Below are 13,833 nucleotides of genomic sequence, written 5' to 3'. Positions count from 1 at the left end.
GTTATCCTAAAAATAACCATAAAATTTAAGGCTTTACAAAAGTTCTACACAAATCCAAAAACTTTACATTTAACCGATCGGTTAATACAGGATTAGAATTAAACCGAACGGTTAAACCTCAAAAGAAACTATGAACAATAATATGACTGAGCGGTCATAACCTAACCCGCTTGATTCTCGGCATCCAACTCCTGCTCCAGCGAACACTCCACACCCTCTACTCATACCCAAAAGGTGATCATCGCAAAAGGAAAATCGAACGGTAACATGGACAAAGCAGGAAATAAGGGTAAGCTAATGTAATTTAATTATGCATACATACGTACATTTTGTACAATTACAAACAATGCAAAAGCGAACACTTCATCATTCCAAAACAAATACAGATAAGCATATACAAATGAACACTATAATTAATGCATAAACCGAACACCTGACTTGACCATCCGAATTGTATGAATATGTAGCTTTAGGCCGTTCATGCACTCGGGTGGTGTAGTAACTGGAAAATCATCAGTTGCCACTCGAGGTTAGTTCGTTATAACTTACCCAAGAACCTATGGACTAGGACCTCCTGCCATTCTCACACAATGCCTTACCCATCTCTACTTGAGAATCGGTAATCATCAGAATATCAGGATGAACTCCGTGAATTTCATTGTCCATATTCATACTTTACCACTTTAATACACTTTTCACTGAGACATTCCTCCTTGGAATTCTCTTCCACTTTACTTGGAACATATACCATATTGGAACATCAATAAATTTTCTCATAATCAAAAGTTCAATACAACTATCTCAAGACATCATAGTCAAACAGTGAAATTAGCATTTATAGTACAATCAATCATTCATAGAAGATAACCGGTCATAACAACCCATTCCCAAAGTACGACCGAACGAAAACTCACTATATTTATGATTAAACCGAACCACACTACAAACTAAGTACTAGTACAAAACCTAGTAATACCGAGATCGAGTACAATTTCAGACCTAATTATCCAACAAGGGAGAACACTACCAAGACCGAATGCAAATAAGACCTGATACCAAACAAGGCCGAACGCTACCAAAATCGAGTACCACTAGGACCAAATGCCGAATAATGCCGAACAATGTCGAACGCTACTAAGACCAAGTACAAATAAGACCTGATGTCGTACAAGGCCAAACGCTATCAATACCGCATACAACTGAGACCAAATGCCGAACAAGGCCGAACACTACCAATACCGCATACAATTGAGACCTAATGTCGAACAAGGCCGAACGCTACCAATACCGCATACAACTAAAACCTGATGTCGTACAAGGTCTAACACTACCAAGAGAAACCGAATGGTCACGAATGACTCTCGGTGACAATTAAAGAATTTCGCAGAGTACTTCAGAATTATGCTCAGTTCCTATTCCTACCCAGTTCACATCATTTATCAACCATCAACACATACAAACGAACATGCAAGAACATCAATGTTTCATATCAACCAAATCACTAAACAAAACACCATTTTAACATGCAACCATTCAAAATAGGAAATCATAATTAAATTACATGCTTCCCTTACCTCTTAACTGAACGCTCACAGTGCAGAAACTTGCTCACCACCAAAAATCCTAGAACCTAAAGTTCACCGATTTGTGAAAATAAACCAACCATAAAACCCAAAATGTGAGCAGAATTGTAAGAGAAGAAGAAGATAAACACATGCAACCCAACAATTTGACTTGCATGCACAAGAAAACAGAATTCCTAAGAAAAGAAGAACTTACCAGTTCAAGCAACCACTTGATCGGTTTGGAAAAGAACCCCAGATGCTAATGAGGCTCAAGTATCACCTAATAAATGACCAGATGAAGAAGAACATATGAATTTCTAGAAAGAGAGTTTAGAGAGAAGGAGGAGAAAAAAAACTTTCAGAATGTTGGAGAAGAAAGAGTGCATGCAGAAAGTGGAACATGATTTGAAATTTTCCTTTAAATACTACCGTCAAAACCGAACGGTCCACTCTCCTGCAGCCACCTGTCTTCCACTAACCTTCTTAAATTTTCTCAGTCCTCACAGTATCCTTTCCTTGCAATAGTGAAATAAACATAAGACATATAAGATGAGAAATGAAACAAAAGATGAAAATAACTTATGTAAGAGCCTAGAAAATCATGTCTTAGAATTAATACTGTGTTTTGAATAATGAGACTCAATTATTTTAAAATTAAGAATTTAAAGTATAAATAGAACTTTTGCAAGGATGGGTTCCCTTAAATATTTCTCATTTTCTTTCATTGAGATTTCCACCTCTTTGAGGAGCTTTACTAAGGTTGACTCATGATTAATTTGACATAAGGGCCTCTCCAATTTTGGGTGTGGAAGTGTTAGATGAACCTACCATGTTACCTACAAAACTATAAAAATATAAACCAAAAAACTAGAAAAACAAGTTAAAGTTATAAAAAGCAATCAAAGGAAATAAACCCTCAAAGTGTCGGGTTAGCTAAACAATATTTCAATGTGGGGTGCATTCAACTCTCAAGCTAAAGTTCAAGAGTGCTCAAACCCTCATGTCCAAGTTCGTGAAAATTGGCATTAAAATGAAATATGCACACCAACCAACCACTTAAAGAAGTCCAAGAAAAAAGAAAACCCCAAAGACAAAGCTAGAAAATCTTATGAAAAGCAAGAAATGGCACAACTTTTGTCCTTGGAAATTTAGTTTCTCACAACTTATGTTCATGCAATTTATATTTCCAGTTGTCCATTTCAATCCTTCTTCATCTTTTTCTACATCCTCTTCATTTTTTATTTTTTTTCTCCATATGCCATCTCATTTATATGTACAATATTAATGAGATGAGCTTGAAAGATAATATGTACCTTACCACTGAATTAAAAGATGAGGCAAAACTTGTTCTCTAATTGATACATCTGAGAAGATTTTTCCCTTGTTTCTTGTTCAAGTTGACAAGTGTAGAGGTTTAAACTTTGAAGCAACAAAAGACTTGTTGTTTTTCTACTTTTCCCTCTCGATGGTGCACTCCATATGCAATTATTTGAACATATTCTTGTTGGAAGGATTCATGGAGGGCATGATATATGAAAAAAGGAAGCACTCAACTAAGTTATCATTGAGAAAAAAAAAAGAACTGAGAAAACATTAGACACCATCTAGGATCCTACGGTCACAAGGAGACACAAAAGTCAAGGATTTTCTAGGAAAGATTATAAAGTATCTCAAATATCTTGTTTTATTTTGATGGTCCCACATACAAGGAATCCTTGCACAATGAAGCAATTGTTGACACTTTTAAACAAAGTATTGAGGTAAATGACATTGTCAAAGATGATCAATTAACAAACCTATCTAAAAAAAATCTTGAATCAAATATACAAGTCAGAAGGTGAGATGGATGAAGGCACATCTAAACCTCACATAGTTGCATTGTAGTGTGATTGTGTAGCTTTCCAAAAAGCGTCAAGGGTTACATCCTCCTCCATTGCTGCTCGTCACGTTTCACGCTCCCTCATTTATATTATTATCTTCAAAATTTATTTTTAATAAGAACATATAATTTTAAAATATGTTGTTTATTTTTTTTATGTTAGATATATGATTAATAATATGTTTAAATATATTGATATATTTTGTTTTATTTGAGATTTTTGTATCTAAATTTTAATTGATTTTGGATGTCATTTATATAATCTGCTAGTCTGATTCTAATTTATCCAAGTTTGATGTGTAGGTAGAAACAAAAACAAAACAAAAATATTTTAAAACAAAAACTTACAATAGGTTTCACTTATTATCAAATAAGAGGCATAAAAGGGTATACTAACTAAAGTTTAATCCCTTCATGATTTAAAAAATGATATAATTTTAATGGTATTAGGCATTGCTAACCAAAGTCTAATCCCTTTCTGATTTAAAAAATTATTAATTTAAATACTTGGGTTTGTATAATAATTGAAACCTAATTCCTTTGTGATTAAAAAAGATTTAATTTTAAATAATATTAGGCATTTGGTATTTGGAGAACTGAAGCCTAATGTCCCTTTAAAATTAAACAATTTTTTAAACCAGAAAAGGATTAAATTTGAACTATTAAGAAAATAAAAGTCTAATATTTTTTTCATTTATTTATTATAATCTTATGCTTTGATTCTAAAAAATGGAAATTTAATATAAAAATTTAGGTTTCAGTTCATAACTAAAATAAAAATAATAATCTTTTTTTATCTTATACGAATTTTTTATCTTATAGGAATGTGTTTCAGATATTGAATCTAAATATAATAATAATACAACCGATAAAAAGCCCTTTTACGAACTAATATGTTCCATATATGTATTATTTTTGCGTATAGTAATTAATTAGAGAATAACTTAAAAAGAAAAAAATGTTGTATTAAAAAATGAGAATGTGAATAATTATTTTATTTATAATAGAAGAAGCATATCAAGTAAGAGATAAATGAGAATGCCAGTACTTTTTTTTTAAATTACAACTATTGTATGATAGAAGAAGCCTCTCAAAAAATAAAATGTATTTAATTAATATTTAACTTTTGTGAAATATATATTCGACTTTCTAAACTACTACAAATTTATTTTTGAAATCTTTCTTTTGCTGTTCAGTCTTTATTCAATAGGTCGTTCCCGCCCTTTTTCACTTCCCCCTTCATCTTCTTGTTTATCCCTTGCTGTGCAACACAGATTTTCTGCTTGTAATCATCAAAACCAGCACCAACAAAACAAAGCCAGGTACGTTTCAAATGATACTTCCTTTATTTTTCATTCTCTTATGTTGAAACAAACTCTCGTTCTGCAACTCAAATTCCATTTCTTCTTAGCTTGCACCAGAGGAGCCAACGTAGTAGCACCTTCTTTCTTGCTAGTTTCCCCCACAAAAAAAGGTTGCGTCTTTTGAACCTTATGGCATTTCAATCCAAAACCGAACCTGCTTCCTTGACTAGGGTCATTCCTACCACCAATAAAAAAGAATACTGTGAAATGAGCATATCCCAGCTAGTTTCTGTGCTGCGTATTGCGTTTAAAATTGAGGATTTTGATAAAATTGAGCAAGAGTTGGTAAAGAGGGAAGCAAAACTTAGGGCGGAAATTGGACGACTCCAGGAGAAGATTGAGCTGGAGAGGCTCCAAGGAATTGAATTCGAAGAAAGACTGAAAATCAGAGAGGAGCAATGTGAAAGAGGGAAGAGAGCCCAGGAGGATTATGAGCAGTTGTTGAAGGAAGTGAAAACAAATGGCTGGATTGAAAAACATGCTATTGAGGAGTTAAGGAGAAAGAACGTTGCTTTAGAACGTGAAGTGTGTGAGCTGAAGGAGTTCAAGAAAATAGTGCTAGATGATGTCAACTCTGTGGATCAACTAAGGGACAAGATCCGTGTGTTGAAAGAGGAGAAGGTTGGGGACAAGAATGCTCTTCATGTCCTTAACATGAAGAACATTGAAGTGAAGGAAGAAGTTAAGAAGAATTTGACTGTCATAGAAGGTTTGAGGAATGAAAATGCTAAACTGACATACGAGAAGGTCGGGAACAAAAATGCTCTTGATGTCCTTAACATGAAGAACATTGAATTGGTGGAAGCAGTTAAGAAGAATTTGACTGTCATAGAGGGGTTGAGGAATGAAAATGCTAAACTGACAGACGAAAAACACGAACTTAAGACATTTATTGAATCTTTGGAGAGGAGGTATAGTAAACTCCCCGTCAGTTATGTGAAGGTGGAAGACAGTACTCATTGCTCTGTTGATACTGGCAATGCTCGGTCTCCCAAAAAAGGGAACAAGGAGGATGCTGTAGGTTCATTAGGTATGTAAATGAAAATTCTGTTCTCTTTGCATCTTTTACGTCTATAATACAGATTTACATTTATATAATTTCCTTTAAAAATATTTAATTGGATCACACTGAATTGATTAATACACTTTAGTCATATTTCTTGGTACCCTGAAAACCATGACGACTTTTTGAGAGAAGGAATTGGCTATTGGCCCGAACCATGTTTTAGTAAATTAATTGAAATGGTGTGGTAAGGCAAGCAATTCTTGCTCAAACTGGATTAATTGAAGAGTGAATCGGATTACGTTAAAATACTCAAAATGATCACAGTTTGCAACTATTAGTAGACAAAATTTAAGATCATACACTCCTCAAATAATCCAATCTTGTTGTTGAAGTAACAATATCATAAATTAGTTCACCACAAGGTTGAGGTTGGACCCCCACACAGACAGCTTTGTCTCGCCAAATTAGCCTTGTTTCCAGCCTAAGTTATTTTACGTTCATATCTTCAAGTCAAACACAACATTGTTCCCGTTGTCTTCCTCAGATGTTCAACTCATGGCTTGATTTGTTGTAGATTCCTGGTCATCTATAATATTTGAGGGTCATAATTTTAAACTGTAACATTGAGGTTTTCTTGCGTTTTATGTTCTATTATATTTTGTTCCCTTAGAAAACGGCTAATCATCTCTTTTTGTGTTTTCTTCGTTTCTCCTGATAATTCTTTCTTTCAATAAGAAGAAAAGAAAGAGCAGACAGAAGCATGCAAAGAAGGTAACTCATTTTGTTTATCCATACAATCAAGATTACGTGTATCTGCTCTGAATTTGATCATAGTAAACGTTGTTAATTACTTGAAGAGCCGGAGGCTGTATTTTTCAAGAAATGTTGATACAACAACTAATTTTATACTTGTATTCCAAAATCTATTACTCTTTATTCTCCTAGCCTTTGGCTGAAGTATATAATGTTAACAAAATAATGTTTAGTTTTAACACATATTCTTTGTACATGCAGGGGTAAACTTTAAATTGGAAACGGAGATCGTGGACCTAGGTGATGATGATAATGATGCTAGGTATACATCACAAGGATTGCGTGGAGAGCAAACTATTTCTCAAAAAATTGCAGAAAATGAACATTTACAAAGGGTTGAAATGATCAAAAGACAACGAGCTTCTGATATTCAGGCTTCTACTTCCACATTTACATCCTCTGCTGATTTATTTGAAAAAGAAAATCTCCCTGTAAAGAGAAGTAAGTTCTCTAATCAATATTTTATGTGAAAATTTAGATTTGTTCTTAGTTTAAAAATATCAACTTGGTGGAATTGTATGTCTAGCTATGGTAGTCACAGTTTATATCTTTCTGAATGATTATGACATTGATGCCATATATGATTTCAACGTTTGGACAATGCCCAAGAGCAATTTCTATCACTGCAGCATTTTCAGTTATGAAAGGCATATCCCTACTGGTATGTCTCCCTTCGCCTCCATCAGTGACTAGCACTCCGTCTCTGTATCAAATGCCCATACTATAACAGTACCAAAAATTACAATCAGAATCATTTCACAACATTAAACAACAAAGAACCTTTACAGGTAGATAACATGAATTTCAACCTGAAATTCTGTCACTCCCCAGGTCTGTTTTCCCTCCAATTAGAAGAGCCTTTTTCCCCAGGATACCTTGTCAGTTTATCATCCAGTGTAAGAGACTCGAAAAAAGACACAAATCATATCAATTATTACAGTAATTTGTACAATTGATACAAAGCTCAAGTATAGGAGTACACTGAAGTAGTCAACTAGCTATGGTACTTCTCTGGTTTCTCACATCAAGCTACAATTTACTACCGTGAAACATATTCTTGATGGATTTTCCTTTAGTTTTTAAAATTGAAAATGCTGTCTTTTCCATTCTAAAATCTTCTCCCAAATCTCTCTATCTATGAACATCGTATGTTGGAGGGCCCAGACTTTCTATATAGTATATAATTAATGATTCCTTCTTCAATTGCTTCATCATACCAAGGGGTCACGCAACTAGATATGATTGATTATCATTATTAAGTAGAACATTCATTTGTTGCAGACAGAATTTACTGACGAATAGTGTGTGTATGGACACTCAGCGGGCCCCTTATTTGCTTTTTCAACTTGTTTGAGAAATTCAATTTTATGACCTTTACACACATTGAGAGACATGTTATCCCATGTATTGCACAATGAAGCAAGGTCGATAAGAATATGTTGCTAATAAGTACCAAAGGATGGCTCTTGCATGCTGGAATCTTCAGTGGCAGACTGCTTGGTGATAAGTAAAGCTTTGACGATGCCTTCGTCCATGAAAATCTATCAAAATTCAGCACCTGAAAGTAAAAAAAGTATAGCACCGGTTGAGATGGCCAACAAACAAGCTAGTAAGTAGTAAATAATGTTCATGTTTTTGCTTACAATCTCCCACTTATACCTGTACATCATCCAACAAGCCAGTCCCAGATTCACCGCCTACCACTACCATCTTATTCCCAATGACTGCTGCTGCATGCTGCACATATTTCACAATGAAAATGACGGTTCAGTCCTTTCCCCTTCACTGCCACTATATATGAGGATTCCACTACTTTAAAATGATCAATTCACTTCAGTGAGTAAAGTAAGTAATGTTAGTCTTTCATATGTTGAAGAGTTTGAAGGATAAATACAAAAAGATGGAAAAGAAGGAGAAAAAGAAGAAGAACCAGACAACGTCCAAGAACAAAAACTTGAAATAGATGAATAAGGCAACGATGAGTATGATGATGATTATGATGATCACAATGACAGTTCCAACAACGATGACAATGATGATGATGAGGACGATGACGACGATTGAAATAAAAGGAACCCTTGTGTTTTGCCCTAACTACAAATTGAAATACAAATGTATAGTTAGGAAGTAAAAAAGTTGTAACCTTACACTAAAAAATCAAATACAATAATGTTTTAAATACCAATTCTGTATGTATGCATTAATTAATCATTTGCAGTCTTTTGCCACTTACTTTTATACTTCCTCATTGCAGTAATGTCAAGAGAGGGTCCTTCTCGCATTGATAAAGGAAAGGTTGTAAAAAAGCCTAGGAGGCAGGCCCGATACATTATAAAGGTTCCTCAAATGCTACCATTCCCAGTTGCCACTACTTTAGCTGATGTTGGGTCATCACGTCCAACATGCCCTATTATAGGGCCCACACCAGATCCTCATGTGGATTCGACACCATCTATTGATCACACTTCTTCTATACCTATGCTATCTTCAGTTCCATCTCTAGATATACACCATCCATCTGATGATCTTGCTGATGGAGTTGATCCTGCTCCTCATGATCGACTGACCATTAAACCTTATGGTCGAGGGTAATACCAAATCTTCTTCTTAATACATTTCCATTACATTCTTTGTTTTACTTTGCTTGCAGATTCATAACTTTTTTGTATTCATATTCAGGTTTCTTCCTTCTAGAGTTGCTTCACAAGCCATCACCAAATCTATTAAGCAAGAATTTCTTCAGCCTTGGCCATCATGGGGAGCAATCCCTACAGAGGATAGGGAACATTTCTGGCAGATATTTAAGGTAAAACATCCTGTTAGTTAATCATGTTCTATTCATTTCAAATATGAAGTTCATCTCTTTTATTTTAACATTATATATTGTAACAGCAAAAGGTAAAGTGGAGAGCTGAGCATGAAGCTGAAATTAAGAAAAATTTCCACAGCAAAGCATCTCACAGGCTATCAGAAATGTTTAGAGATGCACGAATTACAGGAGAACGCCCTTATTGGGTGGAGGAGCACATATGGAACTCATTGCTGGCACATTGGAATTTGCCAGACTACCGCAATAAATGTGCTATCGCCCAAAGAAATAGGGCTTCAGAAAAGGGTGGTGTACTACATACAGGTGGTTCAATCACCACACATGAGCATGCCATTCGTATGGTACAAATATTCATTCATTTCCTACCAATTTTGATATAAGTTATGTACTTTGAGATTGATATATATAACTTCTATAATTTTACAGGCAGCTAAGCTTGGACGGGCTGTCCACGTTGATGAGGTGTTTAAACAAACTCATATTCGAAAAGACACTGGCGCATATGTTGATGAGAGGTCTCGAAGGACTATTGTAAGCCAACTGTTTAACAAAATTTAAACTTATACTATTTATTTCCTTTTAAACTTTCAACTTGATGTAACTGACGCTTTGGTATATCATTTAACAGGAAGATTTCTATGTTAGACTCTCACAGGCCAAATCAAAGATGGGATCTACTCCTGCGGATGTTGCATCACAAGTAAATGTTGATGACGATGACATTATTAGAAGACAATGTTGGGTTGACGTCGTCGGTGGAAAGAGGAAAGGACGACTATATGGGGCATGACAACTTGCTACTAATTATAATGCTGGAAAAGACATATTGAAGCACTAACCATTTGCATCCAACACTTCTGACAAGAGCGTTGTTGTCCTCAAACAACAACTACAAGCTCTTGACCAAACTTATGATGTACTCCTTCAAAGATTTGAGAATCTCGAAAATCTGGTCATGACATTGTCACCTCAACAAGGATAGAATTAGTCCATCCCATCATCCTCCTAGAAGCAACGCCACTAATGTAGCCCACCACAGTGCAATTATCTTCCTAGCAAGAACCGCCTCTCCAGCAACAGTCTTAATAGAATGAAGAAGAACATGATTCAAATGACTATAATGATTATTAGGACTTTTTGTACTTCTTTTACAAACATTTATGCATGTTTTTACTTTAAGACTTATTTGTTTTATGTCTTGTTTGAATGATACAATAACAAGTATGCATTTTAATGATATGGATTATATTTCATGATTATAATGTCTAAGTTGAGAAATGTGTGCTGCATTGAGTGCTTTCTTGGCAGGTCTATTGTGGTGGGTAGGGAATGTTAGCAATAGTATATGAACATCTTTCAAACATTATCGACAGACTTATTGATGGATTTATCTATCGGTAATGTACATTGTATTAACTTCATTATTGACGATTATTTTCAGTTGGTAATGTTACTCGTTTTCTCACCAGTACTGGAAGATGTAGGTCATCGGTAATTATCGAGGAGCATAATTGATTGTTAATTATCAACGGTCTTAGTCTGCTGGTAATTATCGACGGGCGATATCTCTCGATAATTATCGAGGGGAAATCCATCGGTAATATTTTTGGACAAGAAAATTATCGAAGGATTTTCAGTCATAAAAAATTTGTCGAAATATTCACATTACCGACATATATTTGCATTGTCAACAAATTTCGTTCGTTGATAAATCTATTTTTTTTTGTAGTGGTCCTACAGTTCACTTCTTTTTCCTCTATCAGGATTTGTTTTTCTTAGGTATACGGGTACATGTTAAAGGTAATATACAATAACAATAAGCATATGATCTTTAGGACAAAAAAGATAGTAAAATACAAGTAAAAAGGATAATAAGATAAAGTCAAACTATGTATACTTCATTCATGTTCCTCAACAAGGTCAGGATCAACTTTCAACACGCGTAGGGGAGTATTTGGAATGATCAATTCACCACATTTACTCTCTTTAACCTCATTTTGAACCTTGGATCCTTTTGATTGCCTCATCCTTTTCTCTATGATATGGCAGAATTTTAAAAAGGAAAAATAAAAAATAAGAGCTACATATGTTATTCACTCACATAAAAAAACATTTTTCTATTTAAAGTAGCATTTGGCACTGAAAATGATACAAATGGTGGCACTAATGGGTTGAGTAATACCAATAACCCAATTGATGTGAGTGGGCCAAGTAAAGAACCAAAACCCATAAGGAAAAGCTCTAGATAAAATATTTCCAGCCAAAATTTGCTAAAAAACATGGATGTTGAAAAGCTTTTTTGTTGCGCAAAAGCCAACAAAACCTAAATTCTCCACTAATGTAGTATAGGGCAACCTAGGGTCTAATCCGTGGACTTGAAACTTGTTAAGATTAGAATTGTACAATTAAAACCTAATTATTTACTAAAAGCTATGTGGGGAAAAGAAAAGAGTTAAATGGAATCTAAAATATGAAACTAGTTGATATTGCAATACATGATTATATCTAAATAAATGGTGAACGAAAAAAAAATAAAGAAAACAAATGCCTAATCCTAAATCGTGTAAATGATTATTAGAATAACTATAAAGTAAAAGAATTAATGGAAATGATTAACACAAATTCAACAATAGGTAATGTTTTAGAAATGAATGAATGCATGAAACCTAAACTATAGCCTAAATTTACACGAAACAACCACTGATCTGTTTATGCTATGACTATATATACAAAGGAAAAAAAATCAGAACCTAAACTAGTCAAATGAATATCAACTAATATGCTAAAAATCAAAATATAATAGTAAACTGATTATGTAGAAAATGAATTATGTAAATGATGAATCCTAATTCTACTAATGAGGACTTATAATACAAAGCATGAAAATAAATCTCAAATTGAAAAAGATATAAAACTGAAACAGAATTGAATTTAAGCAATTATCCTAATTCTATCATCTATCAAATCAAATAAAGTAAGAAATCATACAAAGAACTTTGATAAAGACAATTTCCAGACTTATCAAACATTGATTTGATGAAAAAAGCCTCATTCACCCTCAGGAAGACATCTTGTAACATAAAGCCCATTTTGGGGTCTTTGAGTTCATATTTCAGAACTTGAAATGGTGACTCTCACTTAATTCTTCAATTCAATATTTTTACAATCCAGAAACATATCCTTAACGACAATACCCAAAAGGGGTGCTCGAGCGGTGAGCGACACTCTTATGCTCTTAAGCCTCCAAAAAGGGCACCCAAGCTTCGAGCATTCCTCACTTCTGGGGCTTTTCCAGGCCTTTTTGAGCTCCATCTCCTTGACACTTCATCTCTGCTTTCCGTATTATCTCATTTCCTGCCAAAACAAGGGGATTTAGTCATAAATTCATTAAATTCAACCTCAACTCTCTTATTCACACAACTTAACAGAAAAACATGATTCTAAGTAGAAAAAGGTGCATTTAGTATCAAAATTACATCACATATAACGGTATTTTCAACCGTTATCACATACAGCAGAAAAACATCTTCAATTGTCATTCTGTCTTGTACAAGTCTAGCAGGTAAAATCACCCAAGCAAGAATGTGTGTTGTTATCTTTTCTTCTTTATTCAGTCCCTCATGCACATATAATCTTTCAAGTGTATATCTACCAGGAAACCTTTACCAATTACTGTACACGTCCTTTTTCTTCAGCCATCTGTTTGTTTCTGAGTACCGTAAGTGAGAGAATAACCATTCGACTTTTAATTCTGCAACTTGAAACCAGACATCATTGTCAATGTGAACATTTACTCCTTTTACTCGAGAATAAAGGACACCATCTATGTTTCTCATATTGTTGTAGAAGACCCTTACTAAGTCAGGGTATCAATCACCCTTCATCTAGAGAAGTATAGAGAGACCTTGAGTTTCTATCCATTCCTAGAAGTGAAATCCCTTTTTTTCAAATAAGTCGAGGTTCAGATATTTGTGAGGAACAATATGTTTAAACTACGTCCACCTCAGAAACTCTAGATGAGTCTCCTCATCACTGATCTACCCAGAGAGATCAACATTTCTTGCAGCCATAACATCCTTTCCTCTATCTCTTGAAGGATGTGATGAAGAAGCCATTTGAATTTGGATACCAGATAATTTTCCTCAGTATTAGGGTTTAGTATCTTAAGTCACTCGTGCAATATAGAAACAACTCAGTGTACATAAGATTTTCAAATTCAGTGTGTATGTGCAACGTCACGCGTTCAACGTCAAATAACATAACAATCAACGTTAACAATAACATGTGACATTGTTGTAAATAAATTCATTCAGTCCACGTCGAGTGGTATCAATACTGGACGTGGATCTCTTCGTTTCAAATATTATGTCAAATCT

At 34.4% G+C, this 13,833-nt stretch overlaps 1 protein-coding gene and 1 long non-coding RNA gene across 2 annotated transcripts; one reads left to right on the top strand and one right to left on the bottom strand.

Annotated features, from left to right (window-relative positions):
* The first annotated feature begins 4,859 nt into the window (after nucleotides 1–4,859).
* Nucleotides 4,860–10,573, top strand: LOC148205006 (uncharacterized). Its single transcript, XM_088109661.1, has 8 exons — nucleotides 4,860–5,838; nucleotides 6,550–6,585; nucleotides 6,829–7,068; nucleotides 8,882–9,215; nucleotides 9,307–9,433; nucleotides 9,520–9,798; nucleotides 9,884–9,988; nucleotides 10,086–10,573. The coding sequence occupies exons 1-8, from the start codon at nucleotides 4,938–4,940 to the stop codon at nucleotides 10,245–10,247; spliced, it is 2,184 nt and encodes a 727-aa protein (XP_087965787.1). The 5' UTR covers nucleotides 4,860–4,937; the 3' UTR covers nucleotides 10,248–10,573.
* Nucleotides 6,960–8,698, bottom strand: LOC148205007 (uncharacterized). The gene is made up of 4 exons (XR_015784979.1): nucleotides 8,287–8,698; nucleotides 8,081–8,185; nucleotides 7,437–7,502; nucleotides 6,960–7,348 (listed from the first exon to the last, which is right to left on the bottom strand). It is a non-coding gene; the product is annotated as an uncharacterized LOC148205007 (long non-coding RNA).
* Nucleotides 10,574–13,833: the final 3,260 nt, after the last annotated feature.

This window comes from Vigna umbellata, chromosome 1 (assembly GCF_029865625.1).
Source record: "Vigna umbellata cultivar VRB3 chromosome 1, Vumbellata_1.0, whole genome shotgun sequence".
NCBI lineage: Eukaryota > Viridiplantae > Streptophyta > Magnoliopsida > Fabales > Fabaceae > Vigna > Vigna umbellata.
Note: the sequence above shows the minus strand (reverse complement) of the source record. Positions and strands in the feature narration are given on the sequence as shown.

Bases quoted from the DNA above. Each gene is read 5' to 3' on its own strand.
- LOC148205006 (XM_088109661.1), top strand. From the start codon at position 4,938: ATGGCATTTCAATCCAAAACCGAACCTGCTTCCTTGACTAGGGTCATT. The intron at 9,216-9,306 runs GTAATACCAAAT...ATTCATATTCAG, and splicing joins ATTAAACCTTATGGTCGAGG to GTTTCTTCCTTCTAGAGTTG. The intron at 9,434-9,519 runs GTAAAACATCCT...ATATTGTAACAG, and splicing joins ATTTCTGGCAGATATTTAAG to CAAAAGGTAAAGTGGAGAGC.